The sequence below is a fragment of the Lepus europaeus genome, chromosome 7 (assembly GCF_033115175.1).
Source record: "Lepus europaeus isolate LE1 chromosome 7, mLepTim1.pri, whole genome shotgun sequence".
In the NCBI taxonomy this organism is placed as follows: Eukaryota; Metazoa; Chordata; class Mammalia; order Lagomorpha; family Leporidae; genus Lepus; species Lepus europaeus.
The window spans coordinates 47,035,573-47,061,044 of record NC_084833.1 but is presented as its reverse complement, the minus strand read 5'-3'; the positions used below and the strand labels follow the sequence as shown (position 1 = coordinate 47,061,044).

At 44.4% G+C, this 25,472-nt stretch overlaps 2 protein-coding genes across 7 annotated transcripts in view; one reads left to right on the top strand and one right to left on the bottom strand.

The window, feature by feature from the left end:
• The window catches only part of HPS5 (HPS5 biogenesis of lysosomal organelles complex 2 subunit 2), a 51,035-nt gene extending 27,482 nt beyond the window's left edge, over nt 1-23,553 (bottom strand). For 3 of the 6 annotated variants that reach the window (XR_009866372.1, XM_062196401.1, XM_062196405.1), the window contains exons 1-8: nt 23,226-23,460; nt 16,308-16,476; nt 14,539-14,649; nt 14,336-14,400; nt 13,720-13,912; nt 11,314-11,447; nt 5,972-6,184; nt 5,601-5,672 (exon numbers count right to left, since the gene is read on the bottom strand). Coding sequence is in view for 5 of the 6 variants with exons in the window: in XM_062196401.1 (XP_062052385.1) it covers nt 5,601-5,672; nt 5,972-6,184; nt 11,314-11,447; nt 13,720-13,912; nt 14,336-14,400; nt 14,539-14,649; nt 16,308-16,415 (896 nt within the window). In the remaining variant the exon portion in view is untranslated. The other 3 variants (XM_062196403.1, XM_062196402.1, XM_062196404.1) reach the window with 3 other exon arrangements.
• A 221-nt stretch (nt 23,554-23,774) lies between these two features.
• The window catches only part of GTF2H1 (general transcription factor IIH subunit 1), a 41,952-nt gene continuing 40,254 nt past the window's right edge, over nt 23,775-25,472 (top strand). Inside the window, exon 1 of the mRNA XM_062196406.1 lies at nt 23,775-24,014. The gene's annotated coding sequence lies outside the window, so the exon portion shown is untranslated. The remainder of the gene's footprint in view (nt 24,015-25,472) is intronic.

Sequence of the window (25,472 nt, the reverse complement as noted above, 5' to 3'; positions counted from 1 at the left end):
CAGAGCTGAGTATTAAGCCAGGCAGTGCAAGATGAGACACAGACTTCTAAATTATTAGGCCAAACTCCACTCCCATTTCCAGGTTCCTGACCCCCCCAAAGAGAGGCCAAGCCTGCTGATTTTTCCTCCTCCTAAATCTCACCCCCCCCCCCAGATTCTAGGACACTATACTTTCTTGGTTCTCCACCTTCCTCTCCATCTCTGCTCATTTCCTTCTATACTAATTTGCTGACATTAACATGAGTATATTTCATTTTATTTTATTTATTTATTTTTTTGACAGGCAGAGTGGATAGTGAGAGAGAGAGACAGAGAGAAAGGTCTTCCTTTTTGCCATTGGTTCACCCTCCAATGGCCGCTGCGGCCAGCGCATCTCGCTGATCCGAAGCCAGGAGCCAGGTGCTTCTCCTGGTCTCCCATGGGGTGCAGGGCCCAAGCACTTGGGCCATCCTCCACTGCCTTCCTGGGCCATAGCAGAGAGCTGGCCTGTAAGAGGGGCAACCGGGATAGAATCCGGCGCCCCAACAGGGACTAGAACCCGGTGTGCTGGGGCCGCAAGGCGGAGGATTAGCCTGTTAAGCCACGGCGCCGGCCAACATGAGTATATTTCAAATATCTCCCTCTCTCGAGGATGTTGCTTTTTTATGTATACCACCAGTAACGTTCTCCTCTTACCTCTGGTCAGTGCATGCCCAGCTTAACAACGTTTTCACTCTCATCACAGCCCAATGATCAGCAAAAGTTCTGCTCCTATCTGAAATCCACCTACAGCCAAAAGCAATGGGCTCCTCCTGCACACAATCTTTTTTTGGTCAACTCCGCCCTTACAGCACTTAATCATGTCACAACTCTTATTTTTTATTGTTGAAACTTTCTATAGAAATAAACCACATCTTTCAAAAAATTCACAATCTTGAGAACAGGGCCATTCATTTTTTCCTTTATGTCTCCGAGAGTTCCATATGGCCATGAAACTAAGGGGAATATTTGACAGGTTTTGGGTTCTCACATAAATAATAACCATTTTTTTTCAATATAAAAGACTAGATCATTATCGTCATAGGAAAATAATATTTGTCACATGATCAAAGAAATGGTCAGAATTTTGGTCCAAAGTGAGTAAAACTGGGAGGTTACTTTCAAGATTCAGAGGAGAAAAAAAAACAAGGCATCAGAGGACCCCTGAGCTGAGAGATACAATATCTTGGTGTTGATAGCTTTACTTGAAATTCAGTATGAGACATTTCTTAGAAATAGCAGCCTAGATTAAATGGGAATGTGGAACCTAAATAAGAGTTAACACTTGCAATTCATATATTCCTCTTTCACTTATCCCTTCATTGATAATAAATAGACTGGGACAGCACTGTTTAAAAAGACAAAGAAAGGTGGCAGGTGTTTGCAGTAGCACTTAAGCATCCACTTGGGACACTCACATCCCATAAGGGAGAGCCTGGGTTTAAGTCCTGGTTCCGCTCTTGATTCTGGTTTCCTGCTTATGTGCATGCAGGGAGGCAACAGGCTCAATTAGTTGGGTTCCTGCCACCCAAATGGGAGACACAGATTGAGTTCTTGGATCCTTGCTTAGGCCTGGCCCAACTGGGGAGCAAACCAGTGGATGGACGCTATCTCTCTGACTGCCTCTCTTTCTCCCTCTGACTTTCAAATAACTAAAATAATAAATAAATCTCTTAAAATGTCTCCTTAAAAAAATCAAGTAAAGAGATACCTATATACTCAAAAGAAAATAAAATATAGTATAGAAAGATGTCATCTTGTGAGATTTATACGTTGATAGTGAAGGTACCAAAGGACGCAAGGAGACAAATGGAGAAAAAAGTAAATAAACAGGAACAAAAAGTCTTCTGTTTTTTTTTTTTTTTTATCTTTGTTGAGTTAGCTATTTGCTGAGAGCTTTCTATGTGCCTAGCACTGTGCCCATGGTAAAAAAGTTGAGATTTTGGTGCTGGGAAAGAAATTTATAATACATGAGTGTGACAACAGACCAAGCCTGCTGCAGGAGTCAGCAAAGTTTCCAAAGTGGCATTAATTATTGCTTAGGCTGAGGAGTAGGCAGAGACATGAGAAGCTTTGTTTGCCACACTAGGGACAGTAATAGGACCTTTTAAAAGCTAAACTCTAAAAAACAACTCTATTGGAAGAACCAAGCCTACTTGGTCCAACTATTAGAAAAACATAAGGTAAGGGACCTCCCCACAGCCCAGACGTCCCACAACAGCCAACAGGTATCTAAGTGTCTGTCACGTGCCAGGTACTAGGCCAAGCACGGAAAATATGGTAGTGAGCAAAACAGACATGGAACTTTCACGGAGCTTACCTTTTAGAGGTTAAAAAAAAAAAGCATAAATATTACATGAGTATATAGTTATAATCTGTAGTAAGTACCATAAAAGAAGTGTGCTAAAGGAAGATTTTAAAATTATGCTTTATCTAATTATGGACAAATAGCTATCTTTTGTCAATAACTTTCATGGTAAATTACGGATTTATTAATATATTATATTGTCTAGAATTCATTTTTAACCACTTCAGTGTAGAGCATATGACATATACATAAATCAGTTTTTAATCTCACACTTAGGGGCAATTAGTTAACATTACAATTGTTTTCTGTTTTGAAAGGCAGGAGACAGAGAGAGATAGAAATAGAAGGGCCAGTGCTGTGGCATACCAGGTTAAACTGCCGCCTGCAGAGCTGGCAATCCATATGGACACCAGTTCGAGTCCCAGCTGCTCCACTTCCAATCCAGCTCTATGTTAATGTATCTGGGAAAGCAGTGGAAGATGGCCCATGTGATTAGGCCCCTGCACCCATCTGGGAGACCTGGAAGAAGCTCCTGACTCCTGGCTTTGGCCTGGCATAGCCCCAAGCTGTTGCAGCTATTTGGGGAGTGAACCAGAGGATGGAAGACTTCTGACTCTCTGCCTTTCCCTCTCTGTAATCCTGCCTTTCAAAAATAAATAAATAAACCTTTAAAAAGAAAGAAAGAAAGAAAGAGAGAGAGAGAGAGAAATCTGCTGGTTGACAGCAGCTGAGGCAGAGAAACAAGGAGATGGGAACTCAGTGCAGGTCTCCCATGTGGTATGTGGTAGGAAACCAACCACTTTGGGCTGGCACTGTGGCACAGCAGTTTAAAACATTGCTTAGGAAAGGTGGTTCAAGTCCTGGCTCCTCTGTTTTCAATTCAGCTTCTTACTAACACACCTGGGAAGGCAGGAAATGATGGTCCAAGTACTTGGGTTTCTGCCATTCCATGTAGGAGATCCAGATGGAATTCCAGCCCTGGCTATTATAGGCAATTAGAATAAGCAAATAAAATATCTTTTGGTCTCTCTCTCACCCTCTCTGTCACTCTGCCTTTCAAATAAATGAATAAATGTCTCTCTAATTAAAAAAAGCAGATGTGCCAGTACTGTGGCTTTGTACACAGTACTGCCATCTGTGGCACCAGCACCCAATATAGCCACCAGTTCAAAACCTGGCTGCTCCACTTCCTATCCAACTCCCTGCTAATGCTCCTGGGAAAGCAGCAGAGGATGGCCCAAGTGCTTGGGCCCCTGTACCTACATGGGAGATCTGGATAAAACTCCTGGCTCTTGACTTCAGACTGGTCTAGCTCCGACCATTGTGGCCATCTGGGGAGTGAACCAGTGGATGAAAGATCTCTCTGTATCCTCCCCTCTCTATATATATAATTCTGTCTCTCAAATAAATAAATACATCTTTAAAAAAAATCATTTTCTATGAGTAATTGGCCTTTGAAAGAACCCAATCAAGAGTCTACACTTCAGTGTACATTTTAACAACCTCTGCATGATATTCTCCAAAACTGCATTCAAGATCTTATTAGTCAGCCTAAGGGATATTAGAAATACCTTTCATTGATGAAATAAGTAGAGATCAAGACAAAGCAGTTAGCTGTAAATCAAACACTTGCACCACTTCCCTCAGAACCAGGTGTAAGAATTGGCAAGCCCAGCAGTGGACATCTTCAGAGTGGCACTCTGAGTTGCTATGTTAACTGGGGGTTTTGCCAACTAGAGAGCTAGCTTATTCCTGACATTAGCATTTGGCTGAATTGCCTGGAGCAGACCTTCCACGCATGATGCTTACCAGAGTCCCTAAAGGATAGCTGAAATTTCATCAAGCTTACAAGTTCTACAAGTTCTACAGCATTTTTGTGCCTGCTAGCTATGTGCTTCTACTTGTGTGTATGGTGATTTCAGCCTGGGACTTGCTTTCATTACAGCATTCTACCAGGTAGGGGGATTGAGAGAACACAACCTATAGCTCTTAGCTCTAAGTGCCAGAAGTTCCCTGGCACTTAAACTGTCCAGTTGGTTTGGAAAGGGAAGTATATTTCTAGGATCTTTTCATTCTTCTTAGATAAAGAACACTTGAAGTAACACAGTTATTTCCTAACTTTCCAAAATTAATGCAAAAAGAATCTTTTTTTAGACTAGTCAAGTATTTTTTTAAAAAAGATTTATTTATTTATTTGAAAGTCAGAATTACACAAAGAGAGAAGAAGAGGCGGAGAGAGAGAGATAGAAAGAGAGAGAGAGGTGTCTTCCATCTGCTGGTTCACTCCCCAATTGGCCGCAACAGCCACAACTGAGCTGATCTGAAGCCAGGAGCAGGAGCTTCTTCCAGGTCTCCCACATGGGTGCAGGGGCCCAAGGACTTGGGCCATCTTCTGCTATCTCGAGCCATAGCAGAGAGCTGGATTGGAAATAGAGCAGCTGGGATACAAATTGGCGCCCATATGGGATGCCGGCACTGCAGGCGGCATCTTTACCCGCTACGCCACAGCATAGCCAAAACAATTTTAAAAACTTGCTTCTAGGCCAGCGCCGTGGCTCAATAGGTTAATCCTCCGCCTTGCGGCACCAGCACCCTGGGTTCTAGTCCCGGTCGGGGCACCGGATTCTGTCCAGGTTGCCCCTCTTCCAGGCCAGCTCTCTGCTGTGGCCAGGGAATGCAGTGGAGGATGGCCCAAGTGCTTGGGCCCTGCACCCCATGGGAGACCAGGAGAAGCACCTGGCTCCTGCCATCGGATCAGCGTGGTGGGCCAGCCACAGCACGCCGGCCACGCCGGCCATTGGAGGGTGAACCAATGGCAAAGGAAGACCTTTCTCTCTGTCTCTCTCTCTCACTGTCCACTCTGTCTGTCAGGGGCTTCTAGGGGCTAGCATTGTGGCACAGCCAGTTAATCCACCACCTGCGATGCCAGCATCCCATATCAGAGCGCTGGTTCAAGTCCTAGTTATTCCACTTTGGATCTAGCTCTCTGCTAACGCACCTGGGAAAGCAGTCGAGAGATCCAGATAGAATGCCAGGCTCTCTTTTTCAGCCAGGATCAGCCCTAGCTTTTGCAGCTATTTGAGGACTGAACTAGTAGATGGGGGTTCTCCCCCCACCCCTCTCTCTTTCTCTCTCAGTGTCATTCTGCCTGTTAAATACACCAATAAGTATTACAAAAAAAAAAAAAAAAAAAAAAAAAACCCTGCTCTGAACAGGAAACAAAAGGAAAAAGCTAAGCATCCATTTTATTTTGAGGATCAAAGGAGAAACTTACCTAAGATGCAAGAGTCTGGGGAAAGACAAAGACTGGGAGGAGCCAACTGTATGATCATACTGAGGTTCTGATCTAGGAAGTAAACACATCTGTTAATGACTTAATCACACTTTTTTCAATGGCAGGAAACTCTTGCCTCCAAAAAAACCCCAAAAGCCAAACTGAACCTTCCCTTATTTGATTCATCCATTATAGGAAAGATGATTGAGAAAAGACACTTTTGGTTTCTCTAAATCTTTTAATAAAAATTCCACTCCATTCTAAAACCAGTATAATAAAGTATTTAACACACACATAGAATATCAGAGATTGCAATCCCAGCCCTCCATATAAATTCCTCTAACAATTCCAATCACTCATAAAAACCGTACCTGACACTGATCACAGGGAGAGGTGGCAATGAGAGCAGTTTCTTGAACTGATGTGTACTCATCACTTCCCCATCAAAGTTCACTTCCCACATCCTGGAGCCAGGGCGGGCACAATAGATCAGAGGTTGCTGGCTCCCAGAGCACCTTCCGGGGAAGAAACAAGCTCCATATTCTCCATCTCTTTCCTTGTTTCCAATTTTCCAAAACTTTTCTCTAATGCCCAGAAAGAAAGAGAAAGCACATTTACTTACAGAAAAGTGAAAAAGTCACAGCATTACAAGTCGGCACTGCCAATAAGAGTCCACTCGCTAATGTCACGTTAGCAATCTCCTGGAAAGAGCTACAGAATGGAACGTCAAGATATGGCTCTGGCTCCATCTTGCCATCAGCCATTTCTGTGACAGGAACCAAACCACTTCATATTAGTACTCAGCTTATTATCTACAAAATGAGGGACCCAGCAGTATATGAAAGCCCCCTTTTAAAAAAAAAACCTGATTAAGACATTTTTTTTTCTTTTAAGCAACAAACTGTCAATATATGTGGATGACACTATTGTACACAGAGATAATCCAACATAATCCAAAACTAAATACAATCTAGTAAGAGAAATAAGCAACATTACTGGGTATATGATCAATATTTACAATCAAGAGGACTGCCCTTTGCAAATCTACAAAGTGAGGGCTACCAAAGCATCTCAGTTACCCTCGAACCCTGACTGCATCCCCACTCACATGCAAAATGTCTTCTGGACACTCCCTGGAAGCTTCTCATCTCCCTCATCATAAACACCCCATAAACTCCTCGCTGCTCCCACAAAATGCCAGGTCTTCTGCAACTCTGTTGCCTTAGATTACCCAAGAGCTCAGCACATGGCCTGGGAACACAGAAAGTAACAGTGGTGTGGAGAAGGTCTCTCCCTAAAAACTTCTGATACCCATGCTCCAAGACAGCGCCATCTCTGTTCCTCTGAGAAATGTCCTTGACTCCCACAGGCTGAATCCAAGCTTCTGGTGCTGTTTTCATGGTGCTTACCACATTATATACAGCAATGACGTCTCTCTGAACACGAGATTACGACTTTTCAGGACAAAGGCTATTTTCTATTTCTCTTTAGTTGAACTGTTGGTGTACAGCGCAGTGTCTGGGCCACAGAAAGCACTCGGCACTGCCAACACTCCAGAAACTGAGTGTCTCCTACTGGGGAATGGTCTAACACACTCACTGGCATGAATTTACTATATTACCTCAGGTAACTCCACAAATATTGCTGTATTTATTTACTTTGTGAATAAAAATATAACATATGCTTTATTCCAAGAACATGGATACAAAAGTGCTTTGAAATATATAGAGAGCAAGATAAGAAGTAATGGCATTTTTATTCTCCTTATTTGGAAAATAAAATATATTTCTTATTGTCTTACTTGTATACTCATGAATCTTGTTTTCTTTAAGTATTCTCATATACCTTATCTTTGTTAATCCTCAAAACTATCACCATATTGTAGTGGGGAAACCGACCTTCAGCAAGGTTTAAAGAGACGCAGAACCAGAACTTGACATTGCATCATCAGGTCCTATTATCCAGTGTTCTATCATCGAGTAATTCTTTCTTTGTTCTATTCAGGATACTGAACTTGTTCATTCTCAATACTGATAGAAACTACACAATGGTTGGCAGAAGAAGTAAATTTTTATCTATTATTTGGTTAGTTATTAGGAATCCTACTATTTTTTTCTTAAATGCTATTTGTTGGAAGGAAAGGTTAAGCAAACAAAAAACCCCCAACTTTTTGATATAAATAATTTAAAAAAATTATTGTACTGGCCAGCGCTGCGGCTCAATAGGCTAGTCTTCCGCCTGCGGTGCCGGCACACCAGGTTCTAGTCCCGGTCGGGGCGCTGGATTCTGTCCCAGTCGCTCCTCTTCCAGTCCAGCTCTCTGCTGTGGCCCGGGAGTGCAGTGGAGGATGGCCCAAATACTTGAGCCCTGCACCCGCATGGGAGACCAGGAGAAGCACCTGGCTCCTGGCTTCAGAACAGCGTGGTGCGCTGGCTGCAGCGTGCTGGCCACAGCGGCCAATGGGGAGTGAACCAACAGAAAAAGGAAGACCTTTCTCTCTGTCTCTCTCTCTCTCACAGTCACTCTGCCTGTCAAAAAAAAAAAAAAAATTATTGTACTGTATATTTCCCTAAAAACTGCATTCTAGCTAACAGACAGTGGGTTTATCTAAAAGATGTTGTTTTTGCAATGGGTTCTATGTTTCTGTCATCCAACTCTGGCTATACCCCTGTGAAATGGGTACATTCGGGTTCATGATACATTTCTCTCTTGTGTATGCTCAAAATTCCCCATAATAAACTTCTAAGGAAGAATAGGCCTTAGGAACATGGTAGCTGGCCAGGATCCAAGAAAAAGAAAATGACTGGTGAAAACTTCCCTATGTGAAAATAGCTGAGGACCTTTGGAACACTGACACAGAGGATTCTTTCCAAGTTGTTCCCCACTCTGATATTTCACAGTTACCTCAAATATACTCCTGTGCCATTCATTGTACCTCTGGCTCCACCCTGGAGATTTTGGCGAAAGTCAGTGGGGCAGCCCCTGTAGCTGCTAAGCCTCCACTTGCAGAGCCAACATCCCATACAGGCACCAGCTCATGTCCCACCTGCTCCACTTGTGATGTCCCTCTCTGCTTTTAGCTTGGGAAAGCAGTGGAAGATGGCCCAAGTGCCTGGGTCCCTGCACCTACACGGGAGACCTGGAAGAAGCTCCTGACTCCTGACTTCAAATTAGCCCAGCACCTGCTGTTGCAGCCATTTGGTGAGTGAACTAGCAGATGGAAGATCTGTCTCTCTCTTTAACTCTACCTCTCAAATAAATAAATTAAATATTTTTTAAAAAAATCTGTCAACTTCAAAAACTCTTTTTTGTTTCCTTGTTTACTTTAGATTTCATTATCAGGCCAGCATTGTGGCACAATGGGTTAACGCCCTGGTCTGAAGTGCCAGCATCCATATGGGCACCAGTTCGAGACCCAGCTGCTCCACTTCAGGTACAGCTCTCTGCTATGGCCTGGGAAAGCAATGGAAGATGGCCCAAGTCCTTGGGCCCCTGCACCCACGTGGGAGACCCAGAGGAGGCTCCTGGCTCCTGGCTTCGGATTGGCGCAACTCCGGCCATTGTGACCATCTGGGGAGTGAACCATCTGATGGAGGACCTCTCTTTCTTTCTCTCTGCTTCTCCTCTCTCTGATGTGTAACTCTGACTTTCCAATAAATAAATAAATCTTAAAAGATTTTATTATCTATTTTGACCTTTGAAAATTAAGGGGAATAAGAGTAACATTTCACCCATATGAATAGGACAAATGTGGTCTTTCCTGCCTAAAGGATACTGTTTTATCAGAGGAAGCAGACAGCTTGCTTTCCTAGACCTTTGTGTCTTTATCAAATTAAGATCAGATAAACTGTAGTGAAGGTGGCTCACTGCAAGTCTTTGGGAATCCTCCTGTCAGATTTCAGAGGGGGACCAAACAAAATAATAGACATTTTCATTACCATCTTATCAAACATAAGGGCAAATGGAAGAGCAAAACCTATCACTCAATGACATTGGAAAGGTGTATTTATGGAAAGCTCTAAGTTCCTCTAGAACCCCTACTAGACAGGCTGCCCTAATTTCTTTGTTAAAATATTTTTGTATTTATAAAAGGGGAACAAATTTTATCTATCTCATAGACAGTTTTAAGAGCATAATGATACTTCCCACTCAACCTCTCTCCCTCCCTTGCTCCCATCTTTCCTCTTCCTTCTGATTTCTTTTAATTTTTACAATGACATACTTTTAATTTACTTTATAATCACAAGTTTAGCCCTCCACTAAATAAAGAATTCAACAAGGAGTAATTAGAAAAACCACTGTTACTCAAGAGTATAGACAAGGGCTATACACAATAAGCAAATCTTAAAATGTCAATTTCACTCATATACTTTTTTTGTACTCTGCATATTAGTTACCATAAATCAGGGAAAATATATGATATTTGTCTTTTTGGGACTGGCTTATCTCACTAAGCATAATGGTCACCAATTGCATCCATTTTGTTTCAAAAGACAGGATCTGCTGTACCTTCATGTTTATAGCAGCTCAACTCACAATAACCAAGATGAAATCAATTCAGATGTCCATCAACTGATGATTGGATAAAGAAATTGTGGGGGGCCAGTGCTGTGGTGTGGCAGGTAAAGCTGCTGCCTACAGTGCCCGCAACCCATATGGGTGCCAATTCAAGTCCTGGCTGTTCCTCTTCCAATCCAGCTCTCTGCTATGGCCAGGGAAAGCACTGGAGGATGGCCCAAGTGCTTGGGCCCCTGCACCCACATGGGAGACCTAGAGAAAGCTCCTGGCTTCATTGTGGCTATTTGGGGAGGAACCAGCAGATGGAAGAGATCTCTCTCTCTCTCTCTCTCTGTCTCTCTCTCTCTTTCTACCTGTGCCTCTCTGTAACTCTGCCTTCCAAATAAATAAATAAATCTTTAAAAACAAATAAATTGTGGTACATATATATATGGAATACTACTCAGCCATAGAAAAAGAATGAAATCATGACTTTCGCAACCAAAATATTTCTAAATATTCTGTACCCAATTTTTATCTTTAATAAAATCCTATTAATTATAAAACAAGTTTTAAAAAACAACAACACAACTCAGTCAAGGCCTTTGGCCTTCTCTCCTGGCACTTAGCCCATGCCTTGCAGTAGAGTTCAGTTAATACCTGTCTTAGTCACCGCCTGGATTGTCTCAGTCACCTCTACTCTACTTTCCCACATCAGCTTCCCTATAACTGGGTCCTTTTTATTTTCTTTTTGTTGGTAGGGTGGGGGTGGAGGATTGGGGGGTAGGGGATGGGGGATGACCTGGTCCAGGCTGTGCCAGAACCCCAGGGTTGTTGGGGGAGGCAGCTGGAACGTAAGGATAGTCCTGCCACAGCAGGCAGGGCTCCTGATGGCCCTCAGCCTGCAGGAAGTGGGGCTGTGAGGGTGCCACGGGGTTCATTTGCTCCAACCTCCTGGCCCCTGTTTTTCTGTCCCAAGAGGTGCCAGGCTTGGCCCCACTTTCCTTCCTGAGGGTACACCCCTGATCTCCTCTTGGGGTTCCCAGGCCAGAGCTGACTCATAACAGATTTTCTCCCTCCTCTATCCAGCCAGCCCTGCCTCCCTTACTGGGTCCTTTTTAACATCTGTAAAACTGACTAAGGGTTTGAGCTACATAACTTCTAAGTTCCTTCCATTACTTCTGTATTTCTGCTGAATCGTGGTTGGTCAATTTACCTCTCAGTGTCACACAAGAAGGATCGAGTAAGTGAAGATATGAGTAGTCTTCCATCCAAATAATCTAACTGGACAACACAGGAGTCGACTGTTGTTATCGTCTGAACAGGAAATATCACAAAGGCAGCCGCTCCCTGAAAGGGACATGAGAAGGAAACAAAGTGTATTTTATCAGAACACATACATAACCTCTTCCTCTTTACCTTCCGAATAAAAGTAACTTGAAGAGCAAAATAAAAATTTTAAATATGCTAAAATTTAATTTTCTTATTAGAGTATCAAAGTTTCACTCAAAAGTTTTGTGAAATAACTTGGACATAACTGCAGAAGAAAATTATTTAAAAAAAAAGATTTATTTATTTGAAAGTCAGAGTTACATACATAGAGAAAGAGAGGCAGAGAGAGCAGAGAGAGAAAGAGACACGTCTTCTTTTTTTTTTTTTTTTTTGACAGGCAGAGTGGATAGTGAGAGAGAGAGAGGCAGGTCTTCCTTTTTGCCGTTGGTTCACCCTCCAATGGCCGCTGCGGCCAGCGCATCTTGCTGATCCGAAGCCAGGAGCCAGGTGCTTCTCCTGGTCTCCCATGCGGGTGCAGGGCCCAGGGACTTGGGCCATCCTCCACTGCCTTCCCGGGCCATAGCAGAGAGCTGGCCTGGAAGAGGGGCAACTGGGATAGAATCCGGAGCCCCAACCGGGACTAGAACCCGGTGTGCTGGCGCCGCAAGGCAGAGGATTAGCCTGTTAAGCCACGGCGCCAGCCGAGAGAGAGAGAGAGAGAGAGAGAGAGAGAGAGAGAAAGAGAGAGAGAGACGTCTTCTATCTGCTGGCTGAGAGAGAGAGAGAGAGAGAGAGAGAGAGACGTCTTCTATCTGCTGGCTGAGAGAGAGAGAGAGAGAGAGAGAGGTCTTCTATCTGCTGGTTCACTCCCCATTTGGCTGCAGTGGCTGGAACTGGGCCAATCCAAAGCCAGGAGCCAGGAGCCAGGAGCTCCTCCGGGTCTCCCACACAGGTGCCGGGGCCCAAGGACTTGGGCCATCTTCTACTGCTTTCCCAGGCCATAGCAGAGAGTTGGATTGAAAATGAAGCAGCTGGGACTCAAACTGGTGCCCATACGGACGCTGGCACTGCAGGCAGTGGCTTTACACGCAACGCCACAGTGCCAGCCCCCAGAAGAAAATTCTTAAGGCTCTCCTGTGATTTTTCTAACCTTACAGTTTGGAATGAAAAAAGATGAAGCAAGTTTGAGAATACATGAGAGAATTTTTCACTGGTAAATAGTGCTTCTCCCTTTGGGAAAAAGATACTATGTGTAAGGCAGCAATTGTATTCTGGGTCAAAAATATATGAAGATTTAAACAGTAACCTTGATGGGTCATGATGGCAAGGCCAGAATAATAATTTGATGTGTTCATTAAAATAATTTAGCCAGGAGGCTAGCATTGTAGCAGAGTAGGTCAAGCAGCTGCCTGCAATGCTGGCACCCCATATAAGCACCAGTTCAAGTTCCAGTTGTTGCACTTCTGATCCAGTTCCCTTTTAATGCGCCTGGGAAAATCAGCCAAAGATGGCCCAAGTACCTGGGCCCCTGTCACCCATGTGGGAAACCTAGATGGAGTTCCAGACCCCTGGCTTGGTCCTAGGCATTGCAGGCATCTGGAGACTGATCCAATAGATGAAAGAACTCTCTTTCTCCTTCTCTCTCTTTTTGTAATTCTGCCTTTCAAATAAATAAATAAATATTTTAAAAAATAATAATAATTTAGCCAACATTTATTTAATCTCTTCTGCTAGGACCCCGCACAAAAGTAAGACAGTAAGAAGAGTGGGGCTGTGAGAAGCTGATCTGCTCTATTTCAAGAACAGACTGGAACATTCTGCTAGGGTAACCTGAGTCTCAGCCCTTTAACTCCAGCAGTAACTGAGCGCAGTTGAGCACAGGTGCCTTTGTGATTCCAGCCACAACAAGCTACAGCCATACCGAAAGAAAATATTCCTAGACTTAATAGTTTCTTTTAAGGACCAGGAGAACAACAGGGCCTGGATAACTGCTCTGATGTCTCTGCTTTCCATTTTATCCTCATTATCTAATAAACAGACATCTTTTTTTAATAACCCTGTATTAAAGAATACTTGATTTAAAGGAGCCATACAGGAGAATTAGGAAGTACTACAATACAATGTGCAAATTATAGAAGTTAGTTTACAGATGCCATTCTGCAACAGAATCAAGCTGGAACAGGCTCCCATCTGTACTACACAGAAATGAGTCTCCTTAAAACCTGCATTCTTGGCTCTAGATCAGCCCCCCAATAAATACAGCTGGTAAATTCACATCCCTTAATTGAAAGCTCCATGAGACTACACCTTATATCCAAGCACATACACAAAGAACTGGACGGGTTCTCACCTTGGCCTGTTTAGAAGTGTTGAGTTTGATGGCAGAAACTTTCCCCACGTGATCCCCTACAAACACTCTAAGAAGAGCCGTGTCCCAACAGAGAGCTGTAACTTTTCGGCCTTTGTGTTCTGAAGACACATAAACTCGTTCTGGTTTCCCCCGACGCTCTTGATTCAATTCCCAAACAACTACAAGGCCTTGACTGTGAGAAGTGAGTCACAGAATCAAGTTTTTTGCAATGGTGAAAAGGTATGACTTAATTAATCACAGTATCAACTATATTAAACATATATGCAACTCTTATTCTTCAGAAAAAAAGGTGTCAAAATACTACTTCCTTGCTTTAGTGACTAGACCAATATAACAGAACTTAAATGTTTTAAATTATCTCTGTTCCCCTTTCCCTTATAAGGTCTTTGAAATATCACTGCCTCAAATTAGCATCTTTCCATAAACACCAGGATGACCAACAAACGGTCCATCCTGGTTTTCTGGGCCTAGAAAGATTCCCCAGGAGAGAGGACTTTCACTGCTAAAACCGAGACAGCTGTAGGCAAACTGGAATCTTTGGTCACCCTAACAAACATTTTTAATTAAAATACATTTAATTTTAAAAGCTTCTCACCTGGTAGCCACAGCAACATAATCATCATCATGTAAACAACAGGCAACCTGAGAAATTGCACCTTCCTAGAGCATAAAAGGGAAAATAATGTTTAACTCTCAAGTTTTACATTCTTTTCTTCCAAGTGATTGTCTAAACTGGAGAAATGTGCACTTCTGCAAGACAGGCTGAATGGTGGGCGACAGGGCCGCCTCTGCTCTTACCCTGTGTGAGAGCAGCAGCCTGTGCTTCCAGCCTTCTTTCTGAATGAGATGGAGTCCTCCTCCCGAGCTGCCCAGAGCCAGCCACTTCCGAGACACGGCTATGCTTGTGCACTAAATGTGTGAGGAGACAGTGTGAGATAATCACAGCACTCAGCCAGACAGACTGTGCACTGGGAACAAACACTGAGGCTGTGTCCTGCAGGTTCCTCCTCTCCCCCGACCCCCTGCTCAGATTGACACAACATAAGGCACTCATGCTTGAATTCTTATACCAAAGAACACTTGACTATTAAAGTTATAATGGAAAAAGGCTCAACAAGCTCAGCTGGGTAAATGAGTAATCTGTCCTTGGCGAAAGTTGCTAATTACACCATTCATGTTTTGTACAATTTGGCTGCAATTCCAGTGCTGACCCCAACAGTGAAAGACCACATGACTCACCAAGGGATTAAAGCACCCACACTAATCATTTGCTCACTCACATCACTTCTTGTCCAGACAATCATCACAAAATGTCCACAGCTCTGACAGCCAAGTGAGACTGCATAGGGCAGAGATGCAGGTCATTGGACTGTCTCTCCATCCCCTTGGCCTGATTCCTCTCTGTATCCACCAAAGAAATCAGGAGCCATGCTGTGCTCAATACCCTGTGGCAAAAAATTATCTGAGACATTCACAGCCCCCTTTGTTTCTTCCTACCATAAAAGCTAGAAATCCTATGTATTTACTTTCCCAGTTTCCATTGCTGCCAGGGGCAGCCATGTGACTCAGTTGCAGCCAATGGAACTAAGTCTGCTGGGAGCTACTTGGAAAGTTTTACTTTCTCAGATAAAAGGCAGAGTCTAAGTACAGGAAACCCTTGCCCTTGTTCCCCTCATTCTTGATTGAGAGGCTAATGGGGACATTAAGAATGCAGTATTACTCCATGCCTGCTGTCATATGGATACTAGCAGAACAGGAAAGAGGAAAGTCTGGTCTGTGTCCTCAGTAGTATAGTTGGGCCCCTATGCTACAGCCTGAGACACTAACCTCCAAAGAAATACAAATGTCTTTATTGCTTAAGCCACTATGAGTAAAGTGGTCCATGACTTGCAGTGGAAAAACTTCTAATATCAACCTTCACAATAATATAATAATATCTCATATTACTTTCCCTATCACTTCCTTATCTTCCCTTTCCTCAGAGGGTAGAAAGCTGCTTTGGGGTCGCAGTGAAAATGTAGGAATGAGAATATTCTAGAATTAGTTATACAATTTTGTTCTAGAAGCTCCTGACTCCAAGCTTTGGCCTGGCCCCGCCATGGACTGTTGCAGGCATCTAAGGACTGAACCAGGAGATGGAAGGTATCTCTCTCTCTCTGTCTCTCCCACTCTCTCTGTAACTCTGCCTTTCAAGTAAATAAGTGAATAAATAAATATTTATGTTTAAAAATGTGATGAGTGTACACTTATTGCTATTATTTTATTTTCAATCGAATACATTACTTTCTGAGAGAAGACACTAAGATCACAGAGAGGGAAAAATTAAGCAGTCAGGATCATGATTTCTAGGGGAGAGAAGAATTCAAATGACAGCTCTAAGATAAATCATGCTATTGCTATGGAGGGTATGACTAAGACAGGTAAGGACACCCAACATTCCACAAAACACAAGGAACTAGAGGGCACAGGCCCATTTAACAAGCGCACAAAATTACGAGGGCACAGGCCCATTTAACAAGCGCACAAAATTACGAAAATGAAACCGACAAAAGGATTAAGACGCTGACCTTTAGGCGACTGGAGTCCAGCCTCAGGGCTGAGAGTAACGGATCCAGAGACTCAAACTCTGCCAGCACATGGCTGTAGGGTTCTGCTATGACTGGCACAAGAGTCATTTAGTCAGAAAGTCGAAACTTGTTCTCTGAGAGGCACAGTTTTCCTCAGTCCAAATAAAACCTGCAAACGCAGAATTTAAGAAGCTCATCATTCATTCCATACTCATGTATTTAATGAATTCATGCAGTGCACAGGGAAATGGGAGAAAGGGACAAGGATCCCTACTCTGGAAGTACTTTGTACCTAGGTAGAAAGAGATCTCATACGGGTCATTTGCATGCAACAGTGTGCTCAGACATCATTCCATCTAAAATTCCTACAGCATCTGGTCCAGGTTCTCAAGGCCCGCCATAACCCAATCCCATTTTATTATCTGACACTGTAAGCTAAGAGAGCACAATAGGACTAAAAAGGAAAACTGGAGACGAACCTGTGACCCAGCGGTTAAACCATCACAACTGAGTGCTTGAGTTTGATATCTGACCCCAGCTTTTGATGCCAGCTTCCTGCTGAAAAAGACCCTGGGGGCAGTAAGGATAGCTTAAGTAGTTGGTTTTCTGCCACCCATGTAGATTTGGATTGAGTTCCTGGCTCCCAGCTTTGATCTCCCTCTGTCCCCACGACCACTGTGGGCACAGGCCCATTTATAGGGAGCGAATCAGCAGACAGGAGCTTTTTACTCCAACAAATTAAAAACAAACGGGTTAGGCTTTTGGTGTAGCAGTCACGATGCCACCTGGAACATCTAGACCTCACATCAGGGTGCCTGAGATCAAGCGCTGGCTGTGCTTCCGATTCTAGCTTCCCGCTGACGCTAACGCACATCCTAGGCAGCAGCAGGTAATGGCTCGGGTAGTTGGGTTCCTGCCACATGTGGGACATCCTGACTGAGATGGAGTCTGGGCACCTGGCTTCAGTCTGACCTAGACAAGGCTGCCGCAGGCATTTGAAGAGTGAACCCGCATCTGGAAAGGATCTCACTTTCAAATAAAATAACTAAAACTTACCTTTATAAAATCTTTTGATAAATAAATAAATAAGGAAAACTGGTAAAATCCCTCTGAGGGGCATCGGTGCTGTGGCACAACTGGTTAAATCCCTGGTCTGCAGAACCAGCATCCCATTATGGGTGCCGGTTTAAGTCCCAGCTGCTCCACTTCTGATCCAGCTCTCTGCTATGGCCTGGGAAAGCAGCAGAAGACAGCCCAACTCCTTGGGCCCCTGCACCAGCGTAGGAGACCCAGAAGAAGCTCCTGGCTCTGGATCAGCTCAACTCTGGCTGTTGCAGTCATTTGGGAAGTTAACCAGTGGGTGGAAGACCTCTCTCTCTCTGGCTCTACCTATCTCTGTAACTCTGTCTTTCAAATAAATAAAATAAACCTCTCCTTTTTTATTTTTTTGACAGGCAGAGTGGACAGTGAGAGAGAAAGACAGAGAGAAAGGTCTTCCTTTTTCCGTTGGTTCACCCCCCAATGGCCGCTATGGCTGGCGTGCTGTGGCTGGCACACTGCGCCGATCCGAAGCCAAGAGCAGGTGTTTCTCCTAGTCTCCCATGGGGTGCAGGGCCCAGGCACTTGGGCCATCCTCCACTGCACTCCTGGGCCACAGCAGAGAGCTGGCCTGGAAGAGGGGTAACCGGGACAGAATCCGGCGCCCCAACCGGGACTAGAACCTGGTGTGCCAGCGCCGCAAGGCAGAGGATTAGCCTAGTGAGCTACGGCACCGGCCTATAAATCTCTTTTTTTTTTTTTTTTTTTTTTTTGACAGGCAGAGTGGACAGTGAGAGAGAGACAGAGAGAAAGGTCTTCCTTTTGCCGTTGGTTCACCCTCCAATGGCCACTGTGGCCTGCACACCACACTGATCCGATGGCAGGAGCCAGGTGCTTCTCCTGGTCTCCCATGGGGTGCAGGGCCCAAGCACTTGGGCCATCCTCCACTGCACTCCCTGGCCACAGCAGAGAGCTGGACTGAAAGAGGGGTAACCAGGACAGAATCCGGCGCCCCAACCGGGACTAGAACCCAGGGTGCCGGCGCTGCAGGCAGAGGATTAGCCTAGTGAGCCACGGCACCGGCCTATAAATCTCTTTTAAAAAAATTCCTCTGAGGTAAAAGAGCAACCCTGCTGCACTTCTTTGAGTTGTAAATCTTCTTGTCTTTAGAAGTGTCCCATAAAATGCAATCTTCTATAAAGGCCTTAAATTATAAACCTCTATGAGCCTCCACTGTAACTCTTCATGGAAGTCTCTTCTCCAGCCTAGCAAGCGCTTAATAAGTAGGTTGAATGAATATGAGTGCACCTACTAAGTGAGAAGCAAAGTACAGGGAACTAAAGCACAAAGAATAAGAGATTCAGTGAAAGAAACAAGGTAGAAATAAACAAATAAGAACACAAAGTAGGAAATGACAAATTCCTAATGAGGGAATTTGTAAACAAACACAAGAGTTATCTGTCTGACTACTCTAACATGCAAGTTTTGTCACATGGCACTGATTTCCACAAAAACCAATAAAATTTAAGGCAATTCTACCTATTATTTTTAACTTTTATCAATCCTGTCAAATAATATCACAGAAAAATTCAAAAACAACTGTTTATACTTAATCATTTTCTACATTATTTATACTTTGTTTTGTGGGGGTGTTTTCCCCAGAAACATATATCATTCACTCATTCATTTATTCAACAAATATATACTGAGCACCATCTATATGCCAGGTATGGTTCTATGTCCTGGAGATAACCACAAAGTACAAAACAACATCCTAACTTTCATGGAATATATTTTTTAAGTTTATTTATTTATGTTCATCTATTTGAAAGACAGAGACAGAGATCGGTCTTCTGCCCACTGGTTCACTTCCCAGGTGCCAAGCCGAAATCAGGAGCACTGACCTCCATCTGGGTCTCCCACGTGGGTCGCAGGGACCCAAGCACTTGAGCCATGATGCGCTGCCTCCCAGGATGCATTAGCAGGAAGATGGATTGGAAGCAGAACATCTGGGACTTGAACCAGGCACTCCACCATGGAGTGCAGCAGTCCCAAGAAGTCTGCTGTACCAGAATGCCTGTCCCCATGGAACATAATTTCTATCTAGTACCAAAACATATGGAAGCTTATGATATTTTTCACTGCTTGCACAAAAGATAGTCTTATTTTCTGCATATAACACTCTTATTAATAACAGCCAAACTTCTATAAGGATTGTGATTGTGCTTAAAAAATAAGTAAATAAAATAAAATATACTCTTTAGTATGCCTACACTCAAAATATTTGAGAATTCCTGATCTGAGAAAAATTTTCCTTTATTCTTTTTTTTTTTTTTAACAGGCAGAGTGGACAGTGAGAGAGAGACAGAGAGAAAGGTCTTCCTTTTTGCTGCTGGTTCACCCTCCAATGGCCGCCACGGCCGGCGCACCGTGCTGATTCCAAGGCAAGAGCCGGGTGCTTCTCCTGGTCTCCCATGGGGTGCAGGGCCCAAGCACTTGGGCCATCCTCCACTGCCTTCCCGGGCCATAGCAGAGAGCTGGCCTGGAAGAGGGGCAACCGGGATAGAATCCGGCACCCCGACTGGGACTAGAACCTGGTGTGCGGGCGCCGCTAGGCGGAAGATTAGCCTGTTGAGCCGCGGCGCCGGCCCCTTTATTCTTCTCACTCATTCATTTTATAAACTACAAAGTAAAATACCAGGCACACACAATGTTAGGAGCAAGGCAAGTAAGATAATTCCAGATATCATCCAGTTTATGTCCACATAGGGAATATAAAATAAATACTATACATACGCACATGGAGGTCTCATAAAAGAAGCCTAAGCAAAGTGCTGTATTAGAAATGAGAGGATAGAGGGATCATACTGAGTTAAAGGGAATCACAGACAATGTCTTAAAGGGAAGGAGCATGCGCACAGAGCAGGCTTATCAAGGAAAAAGGAAAGGGCGGCAGATAGGGCAGTAACAAACAAAGATCCTGAGAGGGAAAAGCAAAGCATCTATTTGGAGAAGAAAAGTTTAGTCTGGAAAACACAGGTTGAAACATAGGACAATGGAAATTTGAAAGATAAACCTGGAATGGCAATTGGGGCCAAATTACAAAACACTGAATCTCAAACCAAGGAACCTAAACTTAATTTAGCAGGCAACAGAGAGGCTTTGAAAGATCTGGTGTTGGGGCAGGGGCACAATAAGTTCTGTAAAATGTTGTGGGCTAAAGCTAGAAAACAAGGAACTTAAGGAGTGGGTGGTGGGGAAGTGAAGATAAGGCATTTCAGCTCCCTTACAAGTCTCCTGGGAAAGGAGAAAACTTCTGACTTTCTGAATACAGAGGACGTAAGAGACAGAAAGGGATGGTATCAAGACAACAACATCTCTTCTACTTGTACTCCTGAAATAAAAGCCTGAGATAGACAGGCCATTTCACCTTGTTCTCAATGAAGGCAGAACATCTTACAACAGAGGAAAAACTTAGGTCCTTACTTTGTTTAAAAAAAAAAAAAGATTTAACCAAGATGGGAATGCAAAAGAAAACAGTACTAGCAAAAGAAGTTGCTGGGTGGTAGTGTTCCCCAAACCTACCTTTATGCCTAACTTTAGGCTCACTCTCTTCTGGATCTTCTTATTTAGATTTACCCAGCTTTCAGGACTCCACTTAACTGCCTTCCCAGAATTCTTAAGGTGGAAGAGGACTCATACGTAATTCAGTACATATCCACCTAACTCAGAAATTAGTTTTGCTCTAGATCCCTGAATATTTTCAGTGACTGAAAGCAAGCACTCCTGAAGCTGCCTATTCCATCCCGCAGTGTTACAAGGTCTTTTTTAATACAGGTCTGAAATCTGATCACTTACAGCTCTTACCACTATGCCTAACTGTGGCTTCTACAGTTGAAGGAAATAATTTTGCTCCTTCCAGAACAGCCTCTCAGTATTTGAAAAGCATTGTCAGGTCTTCTTTTCTAAATTCTTCTGTGTTCTGGCCAACCCACAGTCACTTTAGTTTGCCTGAGAATGCAGCGCTTAGAACTCAACATGATTCCCTTAAGTAGCTGAATGAGCACAAAATAGAGTAGATAACAATAGCTCCCTAGATCTGGACACTAAGTTTCCATATTATAAACATAGCATTAGCTGTGTTTTCAAAATGGCCATGTCAGGCTGTTGGCTGAACAACAAGGAAGCAGTCATCTAAAACCCAAAGAAATTTTTCTTAAAAGATAAATAAAAGTTTGCTACTTCAGTACCTAGATATAGTAACATTGAACACAAATTGAAAGTTGCTATTAACCAAATGCAACAGTAGCTAGAAATTTAAGTGCTCAGTACAAACAATAGAATGGGATATAAAAAATACCTAGAAATTAAAACCTCAGTACAAACAATGCATTGTTATAACTGGTATATGGGATGGTTCATTATCTTATTATGTCTAACTCAGAGTTTGAAATTTTCCACAATAAAGTTTTAAATGTACTTTAAAAAACAAGCCCTGTACAAACATCCAATAGCTCCCCCTTTTTTTTTTTTTTTTTGACAGCAGAGTGGATAGTGAGAGAGAGAGAGACAGAGAGAAAGGTCTTCCTTTTTGCTGTTGGTTCACCCTCCAATGGCTGCTGCGGCCGGCGCATCTCGCTGATCCAAAGCCAGGAGCCAGGTGCATCTCCTGGTCTCCCATGCAAGTGCAGGGCCCAAAGACTTGGGCCATCCTCCACTGCCCTCCCGGGCCATAGCAGAGAGCTGGCCTGGAAGAGGGGCAACCGGGACAGAATCTGGCGCCCCAACCGGGACTAGAACCCGGTGTGCCGGCACCGCAAGGCAGAGGATTAGCCTGTTAAGCCACGGCGCCAGCTAGCTCCCCTTCTTACACATAATCTGATCCCTACTTTTTTTCTAGCCTCATAGAGCATCTTATTCTCCCATTACCCAACTATATTGTACTATTTCTCTTTTTTTCCAAAAAAATTATCTATTTGTAAGGCAGAGCATCAGAAGGAGAAATCTTCCATCATCTGGTTTACTCCCCACATGGCCTCAAAGGCCAGCAGCCAGGAACTCCATCTGGGTCTCCCACAATTGTGGCAAGAGCCCAAGTACTCTGGAAATCATCTGCAGCCTCCCCAGGTGCATTAGCATCGGAGCAGCGGGGACTCAGATGGGATGCCAGGGCTCCACGCCCTGGCTTAACCCGCTGTGTCACAGCAGCCCCTGTACAAACTTTTCTTTCCCTTTCATTATGTAAGCTGATTGTGACTGTGATTTAGTATTTGCTGCCTTCTGAGCCTTTCCCCACCTAACAAAAACCCTATTTCTGCAAAGCTGAGTTTCGATGTTACCTCTACGAAGTCTGTCACAGCTCCAGCTCAGCAAAATGCTAAGTACACAGAAGGAGGCAACAAATGTGTATTACCTAAGTCAGTGAAACTTCTCAGAGAGGTTGGCCCGCCCAAGGGTCACCGAGCTCTCAAGAGAAGGAGCTGGAACCCATGGCTCCTGAATCAAGATCTTTTCATTCCCCGATTCACTTGATGATAACCTAAGAGTAGTAAACAGTGTTTGCTGCTCCACAAAAGCGTTTGTAGAAGGAAGGAGAAACAAAAAAAGAAAAAAAGAAAAAAAGAAAAAAATTAAAGAAATGTTGCAATAGGAAAGTAACAGTCTTTTCCATTTCTATAGTGGGATCTTTCTATCCAACAAGTAACGATCAGAGAACTGTGGAACTCAACGGAGAAAAAGCGACTCAATCAATAATGCATTCATTCACACACCATTCTGAATGTCTACTATGTTCCAGGCCCTGCATGCATCACTGGAGACACAGGATGAACAAAACAGTCATTGACCACAAGCAGCTCTTCGCCTAGGGGGAACTACTACCTTTTAAACAGCAGTAACTTTAAATACTGCACTCAGATTTCTTGAAGAGAGGAGCCCCAGCAACCAAGTTTTCAAACCAGGCTCACAGATCAGCAGCCCAGAAGTCTCAGCCCAGCTCCACCACATCCAGGTCTGGAGTTCCCAGTTCTCAAGTCAGGCACTCTCTCGGTCAGCACCGGGCCACTCGGAGTTAAGAGCGAAACCTGAACTTCAATTCCCTCCTACCCCGCCCTTCCCTTGCTTACGTCATCCACGAGCGCCGGGGACGCGGGGACAACGCCATTAACGGCACTTCCTTGTCACGTGACAGGTTACGTCCCTTGCGCGTGGCCCCACCCCCTCGAGCCGCCGTCGCAATGACGCTCCCTACGGCCTGCAGTCGGCGAGCCGCCGCGGGTTGAAGACACGGCGCTGGACCGCACCGGAGGAGCTCTAGACCAAATGGGTGGCCCGCCAGGATGCCAGTATCCTTAAGTGCTCAAGACCGGAGAGAGGAAACAAAACAGCCGGGAACCGGTGGGGGAGGGAGGGAATTAGCGGAAGGTGTCATGGCGGCCGCGCTCTGTGGTCACGTGTCCCGCAAGCCCGCCTTCGAACTTCCGGTCACGTGCCCTCAGAACCCTCGCAGCCAGCGATGGAGGCGAGACCCCCCAGTAACAGAGGCGGTGGCGACGGCTGCGGCCACTGGGTTTCCGCCTCTTCCCAGCAGCAGCTCTAAGAATCGCAGCGGAACTCGACCTGACCCAACACAGCTACTTACTCTCTGCTCAGGGTTGTGGCTTCCACCTGGTAAGTTAAGACCGAAGAATGGGGGTGGGCAAGCGGTAGGCGGTGGTGGGCGGTGAGGAGCTGACAGGCCCCGGGGCCGCCGGACGGCGTGGATCCTGTCCCTTACCCCAGCGTCGCTGTCGCGGTAGCCACGGTGCCCAAGCCTACGGTCTCGTTTGCCCTTTATTATCCCAGAGCGGGGAGGAGGCGACCGCTAAGCTACTTGTCTAAGGCATGCCTGCCCTTCCACTGAGAGCAGGGCTCAGAGGTTTCTCCACAGCCAGGATCGGACTTGCCTGGTGAGAAATAAGGAAGTGAGGCCTCTCCTGGGCAGGGGAGCCCTGCCCGTTAGGGAACGTGCTTAGAGCCGATGTCTGTTAAGAGCAGCTCTCACCTTGGGGTCTGCACATTCCTCGCTTCTACCTGTCAGTCCTTCCTCTCTTAGAAGCCTTAACACTTGTGCCACCCACACACCCAGTTTTGGTTATGCACAATGTGGTTGTCAAATCCTTTGTAAAAGTAGACCATCTGTATGTGGACATACATAATTATTTTATAAATTTCCCAGTGTTCTCAGAGGCTGAGTGGAGTAAGATACTATATTGATTGGCTCTTAAACGACCATTTTAACATCTATAAAATGGAGGTGGCGGAAAGATAACATGTTTACGCACTGGAAGATCCAGTTTTAAAAACTGGAAAATTGAGTAATTTGAAATATACCTTGCAGTAAGTACTGGCTCCATAGAGATCGATGTTCTGACTATCCAGGCAGGTGAGTTCCAGACCTTTTTAAGGAGAACCATTTCCTCCCAGGAAGCCCCGGACCCCAGCCTAGGAAACCGCATGCTCTGGCAGAACTGAGTTTAGCAGGGCCAGACCCCGTGCCCTGAGCCTGGCCTCTGCCCCTGAAGCATCTTCTGGGAGCACAATTTGAAAGCCACTGATCTGGACTTTGGTATTTAAGCTGATGTTGCCAGCCTCCAATTTTTACTTAAAATAGAGCAGTTGAGTCTGGGACTCTAGAAAGAACTTTGTACTATTAGCAGTCCAAAATTCCACATTCAGAAAGAAAGAAACGATCAGCTAACCTCACTCAGCTGAGCTTTAGTGGGGCTCACGTTGATAGGTGATAGCTAAATACACATTGCAGTACAAATGTATAAAAGTAACCCAAGCCAATGGAGAAAGGGCTCTTTATAAATACTAGGGGGATTGGTGCAGTCCAAAGGAAGAATTTGTTAAAGGTGAAGCAAATGGTTAGCTCCAGGCGTTTGTGAATGCTCCTGATGTGTCCTGCCCTCAAGGCTCAGAGCTTCTCCCTGCTGACATCGGTCCATCTTAATAGCCTGCTTCTCTGTGTTCTTTTTTTTTTTTTTTTTTTTTTTCCCACCTATCAGCAGAGTGTTGTCTGGTGTGCTGTGAGCTTCCCTAGCATTTTGGCCACCATTTCTACCTTAGGGATCCTGCTGTTAGAGC